General features: G+C 32.4%; 3 protein-coding genes and 1 long non-coding RNA gene across 5 annotated transcripts; 3 read left to right on the top strand and 1 right to left on the bottom strand.

The window, feature by feature from the left end:
- Positions 1–1356: 1356 nt before the first annotated feature.
- On the top strand, positions 1357–2387 carry LOC135143621 (uncharacterized). The gene is made up of 5 exons (XR_010282857.1): positions 1357–1486; positions 1573–1743; positions 1805–1879; positions 1939–2095; positions 2311–2387. It is a non-coding gene; the product is annotated as an uncharacterized LOC135143621 (long non-coding RNA).
- A 308-nt stretch (positions 2388–2695) lies between these two features.
- On the top strand, positions 2696–5078 carry LOC135143605 (uncharacterized). The gene is made up of 10 exons (XM_064075497.1): positions 2696–2769; positions 2878–3029; positions 3617–3668; positions 3730–3788; positions 4067–4146; positions 4205–4348; positions 4401–4510; positions 4570–4649; positions 4715–4786; positions 4846–5078. Exons 1-10 carry the CDS (start codon positions 2723–2725, stop codon positions 5013–5015), a joined length of 966 nt encoding a protein of 321 aa, XP_063931567.1. The 5' UTR covers positions 2696–2722; the 3' UTR covers positions 5016–5078.
- On the bottom strand, positions 5045–7376 carry LOC135143604 (F-box/WD repeat-containing protein 7-like). Of its 2 annotated transcripts, XM_064075495.1 has the most exons (13): positions 7312–7376; positions 7134–7224; positions 6998–7076; positions 6732–6911; positions 6599–6674; positions 6450–6541; positions 6323–6395; positions 6149–6268; positions 5930–6090; positions 5731–5880; positions 5481–5668; positions 5311–5430; positions 5045–5245 (listed from the first exon to the last, which is right to left on the bottom strand). In XM_064075495.1, the coding sequence occupies exons 1-13, from the start codon at positions 7360–7362 to the stop codon at positions 5073–5075; spliced, it is 1554 nt and encodes a 517-aa protein (XP_063931565.1). In that variant the 5' UTR covers positions 7363–7376; the 3' UTR covers positions 5045–5072. The 2 variants fall into 2 exon arrangements, with proteins under 2 accessions (XP_063931565.1, XP_063931566.1); XM_064075496.1 differs by lacking the exon at positions 5045–5245 and having other exon boundaries at positions 5328–5430; positions 5745–5880.
- Positions 7377–9743: 2367 nt separating this feature from the next.
- Positions 9744–12459, top strand: LOC135143610 (putative exonuclease GOR). Its single transcript, XM_064075506.1, has 12 exons — positions 9744–9890; positions 9976–10104; positions 10175–10336; positions 10393–10521; positions 11178–11225; positions 11464–11574; positions 11627–11661; positions 11727–11843; positions 11896–12033; positions 12089–12140; positions 12188–12282; positions 12342–12459. Exons 3-12 carry the CDS (start codon positions 10333–10335, stop codon positions 12444–12446), a joined length of 834 nt encoding a protein of 277 aa, XP_063931576.1. The 5' UTR covers positions 9744–9890; positions 9976–10104; positions 10175–10332; the 3' UTR covers positions 12447–12459.
- Positions 12460–14072: the final 1613 nt, after the last annotated feature.

Genomic DNA, 14072 nt, shown 5'->3' with positions numbered 1-14072 from the left:
CTTTGCTACACAATTTACCTGTCGTCCCAAAGGGAAAATGCCTGCTTTACCTGGGATCCAAGCGGTTAAGAGGATTTAACCTACTTATTTTACTTTTTTAGTTCTACTTTGGTAGAACATTTTAATTAGCTAACATTCTAGGTTTTTAGTTGTTATTTTGTTCTACTAAAGTTGACCTTAAAACTCGAGTCATACTTTGCTCATTCGAGTTCACTCAAAAAGAGTCTTATACTCTTTCAAGGTGAAAGAACCTCCTCCAAACCTTAAACTTTAACTTTAACTCTAAAAAGAGAATCTTACGCTATATATACTGGCATTGCCTTTCGAAGCAATTTTAAACGTAATCTGCCTAGAATGATCTTGGAATCCTTGGCTGAAACCTTGGTAGACCGTGCTAATTTCTGTAGAAACCCTCCGCTATCCGAGTGATTAGTTGCGGACGAAACCATGGCGAAAAAAAAAAACCTTTAGAATGCCTAAATCCTGGGCCGCTAAAACAGTCACAAAATAAAAATAGGCATAGAGTTAAGATAAATAAAGAGCTTTGTACTAAAAGCCCGATTGACTGAACTGGTGCTTCTAGCATTCGGTGCTCGACTCTAAATCAGTGTCGATACAATAGAGATGAAAAAAGTGATATTTACCAGTATATTCTATATATAGGCTGACCATGGCTCGCCACAATCACTTTTAGTTAATATAGTAAAATAGTTTAAAAGCAAAAATTTCCCAGTATATACTTTCAAGAAATTTTAAGAGTTTACTTTGAACAATAAGAGAATCATAATAACACATCAGTACTCTAACTTAATCGTAGTACTTCAATATATTTAAAAATTTTAATTGAAATCGAGTACACAATACTATTATTAACTACTAAGTATACGAACCTAAAACCACAACTCGGAAATGCAATTTTTAAAAGTGCAACGCCAGTTAATTTAAACAACGGGTGGTACCGTAGTGTAAAGCTGCTAATTAGGGTTTATGGTTGAAGATGATAATTAATACTTTACTGCAATTTTTAAATGTATAAATGCTGAAATGATAATAATTAACCGTTAAATGTATATTAAAATGCAGGTTAAAAAAATTGACAGACTTAAACGAGCATTCCTTCATCGAAAAGATTTTATTCATACTCGCGTACTTTTTCTCCCAACCTTTCTTGTGATAAACAAGTTTTCATTATAAGAATATGTTGTTAAAACTCTATATTCAAGTGAACAAGAAACATAACTTTACGCCACTTCCCAGTATTCACCCATCCAGCTTTGCGCGATCTGTTAAGGTTATGCATTTCATAATATTTCATCCACAAACTCTCGAGCACGAGCAGGAAAGCAGGAAATGCGGTATTATTGTTACGTTAGAAAAATGGACTGGGGCAAGTCTACCAGCTATCGTTAAAAAACTTTTTTCTAGATATTCACATTAGAAAGTAATGAAGTTTCTAAAAACAAAAAGATTATACCGCCCTCTGGAGGTGCTAAGTTGCCCTATACCTTTTTAATAGAATAAATCTGACTGTATATGGTTTTTTTTAAAAGAGCATCTTTTGTAATTATACAGGATCAAGGATTACTTCAATCAGAGTCTATCAGTCATGAAGGCGATCTAATAAATGAACACTCTATTTCTTCTTCAACTCTTCGAAATAAAAATAATTCTTTTCTTCGACTATTAGATAGTTACTCTATGTTAACGGAGAAACTTTGGTATGATGTTTATATACCCAAGCTGGTAAGTTCCGTTTACGAACATAATTTAATCAAATAATTTATACTAAACTATAAAATTTGAGGATTCTATTGTTGTTACAAAAAAAAAAGTTGATTTTGTTCGTGAATGGCTACTTGAGAAAATGAAGAAAAAACAAGTCAGAAATAACTATATTGAACCATAAATATTTTGTTTGAAAACATATATAAAACAAAGGAAAAAAAGGAATTTCTTTGGTTGAGCGGCCCTCCTGGCGGCGGAAAGTCTACTCTGATTAAAGCTTTAGCTTCCCAACTCTCTATTGAAGTGTGTAGCTTTACTCATGCGGTTCAGCTTAGTAGTAAAAAAATCAATTCTTCAGATCGCGAATTTGGTGAAGTTACTTTCCTATAAAATTTTAAAGTTTATATAAATAATTATGTTTACTTAATTAATAAAAATATTTTTATTATCGTTAAACACGTTTGATTGTATTATTTATTGAAAATTAATTTGTATACATACAGAAAGGGAGTTAATGTCATATTTTTTATTTAATTTTTAAAAGTTGCCAGATTTCTGTTGTTTAGTAAAACTTAATTTTTAAAGCTTTTCGCTCTTCACTTGCCTGCTTTGCTGAATTTTTAAAATCTCACGAACGATTTTCATCTCTCGTGAAAGATGACGAAAATCTTTTAGTAATTAACTTTTAATATTTGTCTTTTTAAAATTTTAAGGTAAACTTTTTTGATTTTAGACTCTTAAAATTTTATTGTTCGATGATTTCCCAACTCTTCATTTTGAGAATTGCTTTGAACGTTTCCGAACGAGTGTTTTTAATTTTATTAAGTAAATTTTGTTTTAATTTTTTGTTACATAGTTGCTGCAATATTGTTTAAAATTTAATTTTACTAATTTTTTAATTTCACAGTAACTTTCTACAAAACTTTTTAGGTCATCCTCGCATCCTTTAATTTTTATAATCAGCGACGGTGTATTTTCTCAATCAGATCTTTATAAAATGTTTCCACTTACCTGGCGGACTACTAGGATGGTCGTTGAAGTTAGGTTTTCTGTTTTGATTCTACTTTCACTATTTACTTTATAATTACTTTTTATTTAGCAATTAAGTTTCTAATTATTTTTTAATTTTTTGAATCCGTGAATTTAAATTAGATTTAATCCTGTTTCCAAGACTGTACTGAAAAAAACGTTAAGGAGTTTTGGTAAAGATTATAATCTAAAAATCCCCGTCGATCTTTTGGATGAACTTTCTATGTTCGGCGATGTTCGAGCTGCGTTTGCCACTCTTCAGTTTTTACTGATCGGTAAATTTTATTATAAAATTTATTTCAGCTATTCGGACGTTTACGCGTTTATTTTTTTTGGCTCAATACGAATAAAACTGTACGTTAATTTGATATGTTAATTAAATGGGTTAATTTTTTTTAAAAAAAATTTAAGATCCTTTAGTACATTGTACTATATTTTTGTTATTAATAAATAAATATAAAATATTAATAATTTGAGAATTTTAAAAGTTATAGAATAATAAAAAATCAAAATAGACTTAAAGAAAGTTATTTATTCAAATAAAATTTATACTTTAAAGAAAAAATTAAAAATTATAATTTAGTAACGGGGAAGTATTATAAAAATTTTAAAAATAAATATTAAATTATTAATACTAATTTAAATATTATATTAAAAAATTATATAATATGAAAATTTAAATAATAGAAAAAAGATTTTATTTATATATAATTTTGTATAAATAAACTTTTTTTTCTAAATTATAATTAAATTTTTTTTCTTAAGCGTTATAGTTAAGTGCGATCCTTATTTTGAATTCTCTATAAATTTCAAAATTGACTTGCTCTAAAAAATTTTATTTAAATTAAAATTTTGAATGTAGGCAAAAATTTGAATGCCGAGCTAGAAGATTCTCGTCAAAGTCTCGCTTTTTGGTTTTTTTTACAACTTGAATTTTAAATTTAATAACGTCCATGTTTCTTAATTTCATAACAGTGGAAGGACTTTAAATAAAACGCTTTATCAGCTTTTGGGCTCGATACTTCACGCTAAACGTAACCTTTTTTTTACTTTAGAAATATTTTATATAAAAGTAGCTTGGAGAAAATTACATCTTTCTTTTCTACATTTAAAAAAAAAGTTTTTAGGCATCTTTAATTACTTTTTAATTTTTCATTCTTAAAATCTTTTAAGTTGGCAGTTATTGTACTAAAAGTAATTTTTAAAGCAGCTTTTCTATATCACGTGCCCCTTTTTAGCTTTTTTTTGTTTATCTCATAAAATAATACGGTTTTATAAATATCTTTACTGTCATGTCTATAAATAACTGCAGGAATAGAACCCAGCGAACCTCCAGTTTCCTTCTTTTTGCGACCCGAATTGGCACGCAACCCGCTGAAGTTGGACATCGATGTTCTCGCAATTTTTTTTTATAATAAACCGCTTTTTATGAAAGTAATTTAATATAAAGGAGGCGCTGAGAAATATGAGTGCGTCCCCGGAGAACCTCTGCTTGCACTTGCATGAAAATATGTGCAACTTTTCGGACGACATCGAGTCCCTGTGCAAAGCGGCTGATTACTTGAGCCACGCGGATATGCTCGTCCAATGGCAGGTTATTGTTAGTGGCATCGCTCTTTTTCACTGGCTAATAATTAACCCGCTAGCACAGCTTTTCGCGACTTATATCTCTTGAGGTGGCCATGAGAGGGACGCTGTTTGCAAATAGAACGTCTGGAAGGCCCCGCGGATGGGTCACCGTCCGACCACCTGCCTGGTACAGTTTATTAATTGGGCCTCTTTCCTGTTTCCACAAATGTTTTGGTGCATGACTAGGTACGAGAGCACGCGGAAGGCTGTCGAAAATCACATGCTCATCCTTGACACGTGGCAATATTCTTTTTCAGAAAATTCGAGTTTGTGCTATCATATGTCTGCGTAACGAGTAAACTTTACTAAGTTTTTATTTTGTGTTTATCAGATGCTGTTCTGCGCAAGAAACAGCTCTTCACTGAGCTTGCCCCTTTCGGCGGCTTGCTTTCACGTGCTCCGGGTAGTCCGCTTGCTTGTGCAGCTACTTCATCATTTAGCATTCTTTCTGAATTTGCGCAGTTTCTGAGCACTTTCGTAAGTTGACCTCCTTCTCGAAGTCTTGGTGTTCGGAATGCCACGAATCCGAGAGCGAGCCCGCCAGTACGGTTTACCCCCTCAAAAGGGCACAAAGCCAGCGCAGGGCCAGCAGAGTCTTATTTCTAGTGGACGATGACATCGAAGAAGTTTAAGTAAACATTGCAGGTAGAGGTCGGTCTTTATTGAAGAAGCGCAGAATAAAGGAGATATCATTTCCCCCTTTTTAGCTCTGCTAACTTTTTAGGGGAAATAGCGAAGTCCAGAATACGCAGTGATGCCTCGTTGTTGGCACTTGCACCGACCACAATTTGGCTGTGCGAACACGCGACCCTCCATATGATGCCTCCTCCCTCCAGCTGGAGCAGTTTGCCATAACATTCTCCTGGTAAAAAGAAAGAAGCATGCTTGGTTAGGAGTGCGCGTGGAGCTCAAGAGCGCATGAAATGCCTGTTTTCACGCTCCACAGCCGTAAAGATCCGTCCATTGCGCCGCTCACTATTTTAACGTTGTCGAACCATAAACACGTGATTGCATTCTCATGGCCATTGAGGACATGCAGGGTTTGGCCTGTTCCACGTTTGTATGCTTGAAATAAGAAAGAGAGACATTAGGAGTACCTGTTTTGACGTCCCAAAGGCGCAGCGACTTGTCTGCATTCCCGGAGAGCAGAAGATTTCCTCTGAGTTGCAACAGCCCCACCAGAGAAGAATGCCCGGAAAGCACGCTTAAGCACTTCCCCGTCTCCGCGCACCAAACTCGGATTGTAGTATCCTGCGACCCCGATACAATCGTCGATCCTTTCATTCTACATTTCATAATCACAACTTAAAAAAAAAAGTATTCAATATAAATATATATATTAAGTACTGTAAAGAGTAGACCCTATTAGTATGCCCAGTCAGCACATGCAAGCAGCGGCCACTGACTGGATCCCAAACGCGAAGAGTGTGGTCATAAGAGCCGCTTACTACTATCTTCCCGTCAAACTGAACGCATCGGACGGATTGTGTGTGTCCTCTAATTTAGATCATTACATAATCTGGAGGGGAAATTTTTATTGGTATACCTGAGCAGAAGCAAACACTCTCCGCTTAGTATATTCCACACTCGTACGGTGTGGTCCCGACCCCCACTCACCAGCATGTCGCCTGAGGCATCCAAGCACCGGACAGTAGATGTGTGTCCATACAGTACGTGTAAACATCTTCCTTCCTGAGCGTCCCAAATCTAAAAATATTTAAGCTCAAAGAAAAAATTAATCGATATAATAATCGTAATTTTTTACTCTAATTGTTTGGTCGGTCCCACCACTAATTACTAAATTCCCTTCCACGTAGCAGCTCCAAACTCCACCCGTATGGCCTTCTAAATTGTGAATTAATTCTCCAGTCTCAGTTGACCAAATCTAAAAGATTAAAATCCTTTAGTTGTGTAACAAATAAGCTCGACATTTCCGTACTTTTATGGTGAAATCCACAGAACCGCTGATGATTCGGTTTCCATCAAGCTTTATGTATGTTATAATTTCTTCTCTAGGATTAGTGCGTGTTTATTAATTTTTTTTACTAGTCTACTATTAATAAGACCTATGTCCCAATAACTCGCGGGTAAGAAATCTTTTGGAGTACCAATTGGTAATAATTGCGTATTCTTGAACGCACAAGGTTTTCCAAGAATTCTATGTGGAATTATAAAGGATAAAAAGCTTTTCCATAAATGAATAAGAACTATTTACGTTAGTAAGTTTAGTCTGAATGGGTAGCCCCCCACCGTTTTCTGAAATTAATTTTTCATAAGCAGATTTCCAAACCCTTTATTTAGGTGAATATACATTAAAATCTAGTCATATCTGTAAAGCTGAAAGATACCATTCACAGTTAGTTAATGCTGCCCACAAATGATTCACTTGAGAACTGTAAATTAAAGATTTTACCTCCAACTTGGAAATTAGGAAGAGAGCAAGATCTTTGGGAAGCTCAGAAATGAAATCAACTTTTCGTAAATTACTTAGAGTGGTATTAATGACCTTAAGACTTTCTGAATCACATCTAAATTTAAACACTTCAATGACATTTCGAAAATTATTGTGAAAAATAAACAAGGTACGTCCTTAATATTTTAATGTTCTAGTTACCTGAATAATAATTCGTGTATAAAACTGATTTTATCCCTAACGTCTAAGTTATCGAAGTCTTTAAGCCAAACTCTTTGTTCTTAGCGCAACATAAAAAAAGTTAGTAAGCTATTAACTATATAAATAATTAAAACACCGTAACATGGTTTCTTATACAAACGCCTACACTTCTTCCTAATCCTTTTCAAGTAGGCTTTTCTTAAATGGGGAATAGAGGACATTTCAAACTATTTAATAACATTTCTTAGAGCACAAAAATGACAATGAACAAAAAATTTATAAATCACTAATTTTGGAACACTTTATTTGTAAACCTTGGTCTCTCCTGGAGCTCGATCGGGTTCATTAACCGAATTTTCGAGCATTCGAAGTGTAAACGCAACAACTAAGATTTAAGTTTAAGTTAAAGCAATCAAATAGGTATTTCTCTTTCTTCTTTAATTTTTTAACGAGGAAGTTAAATAACATCCACCACTTCCAATACTTTTTTCATCCTTTTACATACTACTTTAGAAATAGATCTTACTCATTCTCGGAATCCCAGCACTCTGTATTTAGGGCGCTGAATAGCAAATGCTTAAGCATGCATACACATTTACCTTCAGGCCTCACCTTTATCATAAATACAACAAAAATTCATGAGGCTACCGCGTGCGCGGTTTTATGTTTAGTAACTGAGCCTTTTAACGGTAATTGATTGGTGTTCTTAGAGTAGTGATAGCATTGCGTTGAACTCAAGCTGGAGGTCTTTATGTAAAGCATTGCTAGGAACAAACCGCGACGATCCCATTATGACGCGTAGCAATTGTTTTATTACAATTTAAACGCTTACGCTATTGCCGGCGAATAGTAGTCGCAGGCAGCAGATTCGAATAGCATTGCATACACAATACATGTAGCTGTCGCTTGTGGCGGAAGGAGAGTTCGCTTTTTTTTGGCATAATGTAAAAAATACAGACTTCAACCCCCGCTATGACTTCGCCTCTACATCGATGGAGGTCCCCAAGTATATTTTTAGGGGTTTTCACAGAATTATTTTGGCTTATATCCGCCTAAGACCATTTAGTGGGCTACCTAACACTTAAATATCATATTAAGTCCCATCTTCACGTATTATATAGGTCGCTTCCACCCTGTTTCTTCTGAAATAATTAAATCACACTTATTTTTTATAAAATTGTTCTTTATTTTATAGTTCACTAAATCTGGCTAGAACGTTAAAGGGCATTGATAATCTCTAAGGTGATCATCCTAGTAAGTAGTTGTTTAAGAATAAATGTTAGTAAGACTACATTTAACAATTAAGGGCGGAAAAATGTAAATGATGATTTCTAGCTAATATTATAAACGGATGTTAGCGATTTTGCGTTTAAAGAGGGGACATTTAGAGAGGCAAAGATAAATTTAATGACCCAAACTGAAAAAGTACATAGAGGTAAACTGTAATTAGCTACTGGCTTGATTTGTGAAAAAAGTTTCTAATAACTGAGATAGCAGTATACAATAAAATTTATCTTCCCCAGACTTTATTCAATATATTAAAAACGGGGATTCCATTTTCTAATGACTAGAGTTAATAGATCATTAAATACATGATGTTGCTATTTTATTAAAGTTTCTTTGTTGATTAAGGGCTTATATACGTTTATATCTTTAAATTAATAATAAAGATTATTTAATAAAATAAGTTTCTTATTATTCTAGTGACCATAAATCAGTATAATAATTTTTTAAAGCAAATTTATACATTACATCTAAGTCAGTGAACTGAGCCAAAAAAAAATTTTTAATGAAGAAAGCTGCTCAGTTGTTACAAAATATCAAAAAGAAAAAACCCAAACACGTACGTAGGCAGGCCCACTTGGCAAAAAATATTATTAACCTTTCTAAACGTAACACCAGATACTTACACGTTCCATATCATAAACGTTTAGAATAATTCGATATTAAAAAACTCTTAAAAATGTTTTCTACAGGGTCTAAAACTGACAGAAAAAATACTAAAATATTTTGACAACCAATGGTTAAATTCGACTATCTGTCAACCTCCAAAGATCAAGTCCTGGTAATGCTTAGTTGCGCAGTGCAGCTTTCATGTTTACTCCTCTATCTCTTTTTAAGCACATCGATTGTCCGTACCATCTTCACGGTCTCTGTGATCGTCCGCTATGTCAGTTTTCGCACCTTACCACCTTCGAAAATTCTAATAGTAAAAAAAAATTGAAAATTTCTTCTAAGAACGAGTGTCCTCCGCCTCTTTCACCGACCCCCCTCTCTAAAACAACTTTGCCATTTCTTACCCAAACTTTGGAAAGCGATAATAATAATAATAACGATAACAATAATGATGATAATGATGACAGCAATATAGTAAATAACAAAAATAATAACTTAGATAATAATATTGATTGTAATAATATTAATAACAGTAGTAATAGTAAACTTATTGCTAGTACTACAAGCAATAATATAGTTATTAGCAATAACGATGATAATAATTACAGCATTAATGATAATAAAATAAGTAATAACCTTATCAATAATGATATAGATATATGTACTGACAATATTATAACAGCTAGTACTAACAGCAATAGTGAAACAGATAGTAACAATCGTGTTGATATTAGTAGTAATAATAATAATAATCCTGTTACTAATATAATTACAAGTTATAATACCGAAAATTATAATAACTATGGTTGTTCAAAAATTATTAATAGCCACTCAACTCTTTCACCTTTAAAATCTCCCACTTTGCCTGTTTTTACTTCTTCAATATCCATAAAACCGCAAGTATCACTCATCTCAGGAAGCAAAGTTAAGTATGGTGTAAGACAGAAATGTTACGAAAAAATTATTGAAATTTTAAAAAAACAAAATCCTTGCTATGGTAACTCGTTTTACACATAATATTTAATATTATTTCACCGTTTTTTTCTATAACTATTACGCTTGCTTAATTTATGCTTTTCTAGATGTACAAAAAATTTATCAACTAGCTTTGGAAAAAGAGTTAAAGATATACAATAAATCTTCACGATATAATTATAATCTATTGGCCTCTACCTTGTTTGAGGAATTGTCTAAATCCGAAATTTCCGCGAGTCTCTCTCTATTTCATGTGTTTTATTAGAGAATTATTTGAGTCAATAATGGTCATGTTATAAACTTTAGATTTGCCAACTAGCAAAAAAGTGCGCACAAAGTCGGTTTATAATCGATTCTTAAACTACGTTCTCACGGCCGAACAGCTTGAGGATAATAATTTCCCCACTTATATAAAAAGGCGTCTTGCTCTCAAAAGTGAGAAAGAAAAATCTAGAATCGAATTCATGGGCAATAATTAGTTATTAATTTTTAAAAATGTTAATAAATTATTATAAAATATTCAGATAAGGAATCTACTGAAAATCTCTTTTCGAAAGAGCCTCGAGATTGCTCTCGTTGTCACAAAACCTTCAGCTATGCCGAGGTCTCCCAAAGTTGTTTATACCATCCTGGCCCGCTGTACTTTAAACGAGGTCTCCTTAGTAAAAACTTTTTTTTTTTAATTAGGTTTTCTTTATTCCTGATTTAAATATTTCTTATTAGCTTGCATAATGTGTTTGATAGTAAAACTTTTCTTTCAATTTACGTTTTTGGGCTACTTAATTAAGGTTTTTTGGAGTTAGGGTTAAGGTTAAGTTGATTGACTTTAGTTAACTTTCTGTATATACGTACATATGCTACTTGTTAACCTTTAAAAAGAACTTGCTCTACTCTTGTATGAATCGTCCTTGTTATGCTGCCTTATGAAGTAAATTTTAGTTTGCATTTATTTGTAAATTAAGACTGCTTAAACAAGCTTTTTCATATTGTTTAATTATAAATTTTTTGTTTCTACGTATACTTTTTCTTAATTTAAGTTGAAATAAATATTTACAGACTCTTTAATTTTTTTATTTAATATATAAATTCTAAAAACTATCTATTAGGTATTTTAATAAAACAAATACATTAAAAATGCCAAATTTATAAAATTTTTTTTTTAAAATTTGTTTTTATAATTCGAAATTTTTTACTATTTTACTTCAATTCATAAACTATAATTAGAACTTTTACATAGAGTTATAAATTTAGCCAATTATCTCACTTTTATTATAAGGTATATTTTAATTATTTGTTTATATACCCATAGATAAACTAAAAGGCATCCGTGAATTTCGTTATGCTTGTTGCTGCGCTGGTAAATTTTTTTCTGTCATTGAGTAAAGATTTAGAAGTATGGCTGTGAAAAGCTACAGCTATACGTTATTAAGACAAATTTCAGAAGATTAATAAAAATATATCACGTTATAAGGAAAAAATATTAAGTGCTTACTAAAAAAAATATAGAGAAGAGTAGCTTCAACTAGCACCTTATTGGTATTATTGTAGTGTTAGCAGTATTTGCATTATTACTATTATTTTTAGTATTTTCTTAGTGCAGGATATGAAGGGATGCCGGTTTTCAAACTATCATGTGTGGGAAAACAGCAATCCGGATTACTCTGAATTTGTATGTACCGAGAAGAGGCTTCTAGAGAAACAAGAAGGTTGCGTACTTTTTTATTTTAGATTATGTTTGTTTTTTATATATATAAGCAGGTGCCTGCAGAGTTTTTGCCCTCGATTGCGAAATGGTTTTCCTAACTTTTTCCCTCTAATTTATAAAAGTAGCACACTTACGGAATATTATAATTTTAAGTGCTACACCCGTAAAGGCAGTGAGCTCGCTCGTATTACGATTCTGGATGAGTTTGAAAATTTAGTGTACGATAAGTTGGTGCTTCCTGCAGAAGAAATTATTGACTACAACACAGAAGTAATATATACGCAATTTCTTATCTATAATAAAAATTTGAAGAAAATTTTAGTTCAGCGGCATAACTTCTGAGCTCCTTGAAAACGTCACCGTGAGGATTGAGGACGTGCAGCGGGAGCTACTCGAATTTATATTCTCCGATACAATCCTCGTTGGTCACTCTTTGGAAAATGATCTTCTTGCTTTAAAGGTAAAGTTAGCGGTAGGTTGGGAGATGCGTTTCGATGTATACTAAACTTTTTCAGATGTGCCATGAACTTGTTATTGATACGAGCATCCTATTCCCTCATCCCCACGGTAAACAATAATTTTTTAAAAAGAAAAGTTAGTTAAGTTTATAAAAGGACAGCCTAAAAAAAAGTCATTAAAGCATCTCGCTGAAGAAATTTTAAAGAAAAGTATACAGAATCGAGGAAGTTTCGGTCATGATTCTAAAGAAGTATAAAAAAATTAATTTTAACTTTTTATAAGATTAATAGTCATTTTGGTTATACCAAGGACGCCCTCGCGGCCTTTCAGCTTGTTATGCATAAGTTAAAAGAAGATTTACTGGAAGAAAAAAGGAAAGAGATAGCTAATAAAAAAAAGGCCAATGCTAAATAAAGTTTATAAAACAACGTGCACCCTTTCCTCCTTGTAAGTTTTTTTGTCTGTATAGACGAGCCGCGCAGACGCCCCCAGATACTCAATCTATATAACTTCTCTTTTTTTTCGGCGATACTTTAGGGGAATTGGCTTAAAGCACTTCCAATAGTGGAGTAGGCCTGCTTCAAGACTCCCTTGTAGCTTTAAAATATTACCACGGTCAACAAAATAAAATAAAATTTTTTACTTTATTATTCAAAAGAATTTTAAGGGAGCCTAAAGTGGGAGTCTTTTAACATAAGTTTATATAAATGTTCGGCTAACTGAGAAATACGGCACAGTTCTTTGGCCATATAGCGCGGCTTTCTGTTGTCTATATAAAAAAGGATAGTAGAGTAACTAATAGACGTATATCATAATAATTGTAAAGATGGGACAGAAGAGTCTGCTAAAATGAGAGTAAAACACACTCTTTGTGACATTGGTAGCTTAAGTTTATAATTAAAGGACTCTCTTTCACCTTAAGTAATTATCTACAAAAAATTAAAACTATATGTCCTAATAATAAATGTTTTATGCCCTATTTTTATAGTGCAAATGACGACATACCTCCCCCAAGTAAAAAATTTTTAAAGATCAAAAAAAATTAGCGCCCCTAATTTTTACCCAAAACTAATCAACACCAGCAAAGGCGTCTGCTGAATTAATAAATGCTGAGGACGAGCCGTGGCCATTTTGGCGCGAAATAATGGCCTCTTAATCGGCTATATCTGCAACGGTTAGGCGCACGTGGAATAAAGAATGCTTAGAAAGGGAATTTAAAGGTTAAAACTAAAATTCTTAAGTGGAAATTTACTTGCACAGAAATGGAAACGTTGCTTTCATTCCTTCCATGCACTTTTTGTTATTTACCTCGTTTTATTATTGTTAAGAGTAAAACCTATCTTTATACGAAAAAAACGCAATTAATATAAAATTTAGTGTTACTGAAAATTGACAAACAAATATATCAGTCTTTCAAGTAGAAAACATTAGAACTTTTACTGTGTTACGCTTTTGAGAGTAATTCTTATGAATATTCAAACTCGTACCACCCAGAAAATAATTTTTAGAAATAGAATTCACTTAGCTTAGCAAAGCGTTAAGTATAGGATATAGAAATATGAACTTATGGAAAAGACAACGCTTTATATCGGATAAAAGGGGCGTATTGTTGGCTTCTAAAATTTGTGATTCCTCAAGATGAACTGTTATTACCTAAAGTAATAGAATTATAAGTTTTCAATTTTATTTTTTTATTATATGTATAATATTGCATATAGTTCTAATAGAATAAATTATATAAAGTCATAATTTAGAAAAGAAAGAAGTAGAGATATAATTTATTAAAGGAAGGAAAAGCCAGCAAAAGAGAATTTTGTTAATACTGCAGCTAAATACAGATCTCACATAACAGAAATTTTATTTTTAGTTATATATAAATTTCAAGCTACTATAAAAAAATCCTAGAGTAAACCTCCTGCTTTGCTCACTAACAAAAAAAAAAATTAATTTATTGTAATAAAGATTTTCTTGGTCTCTGTAATAGATTAACAGTTTTTAGAAAGAAATTTCTATTGGCTTACTTGATATGAAGGTTATATA

Source organism: Zophobas morio, unplaced genomic scaffold (assembly GCF_036711695.1).
Source record: "Zophobas morio isolate AGI-343-1 ecotype UQ-CSIRO unplaced genomic scaffold, CSIRO_AGI_Zmor_V1 ptg000066l, whole genome shotgun sequence".
In the NCBI taxonomy this organism is placed as follows: domain Eukaryota; kingdom Metazoa; phylum Arthropoda; class Insecta; order Coleoptera; family Tenebrionidae; genus Zophobas; species Zophobas morio.
Note: the sequence above shows the minus strand (reverse complement) of the source record. Positions and strands in the feature narration are given on the sequence as shown.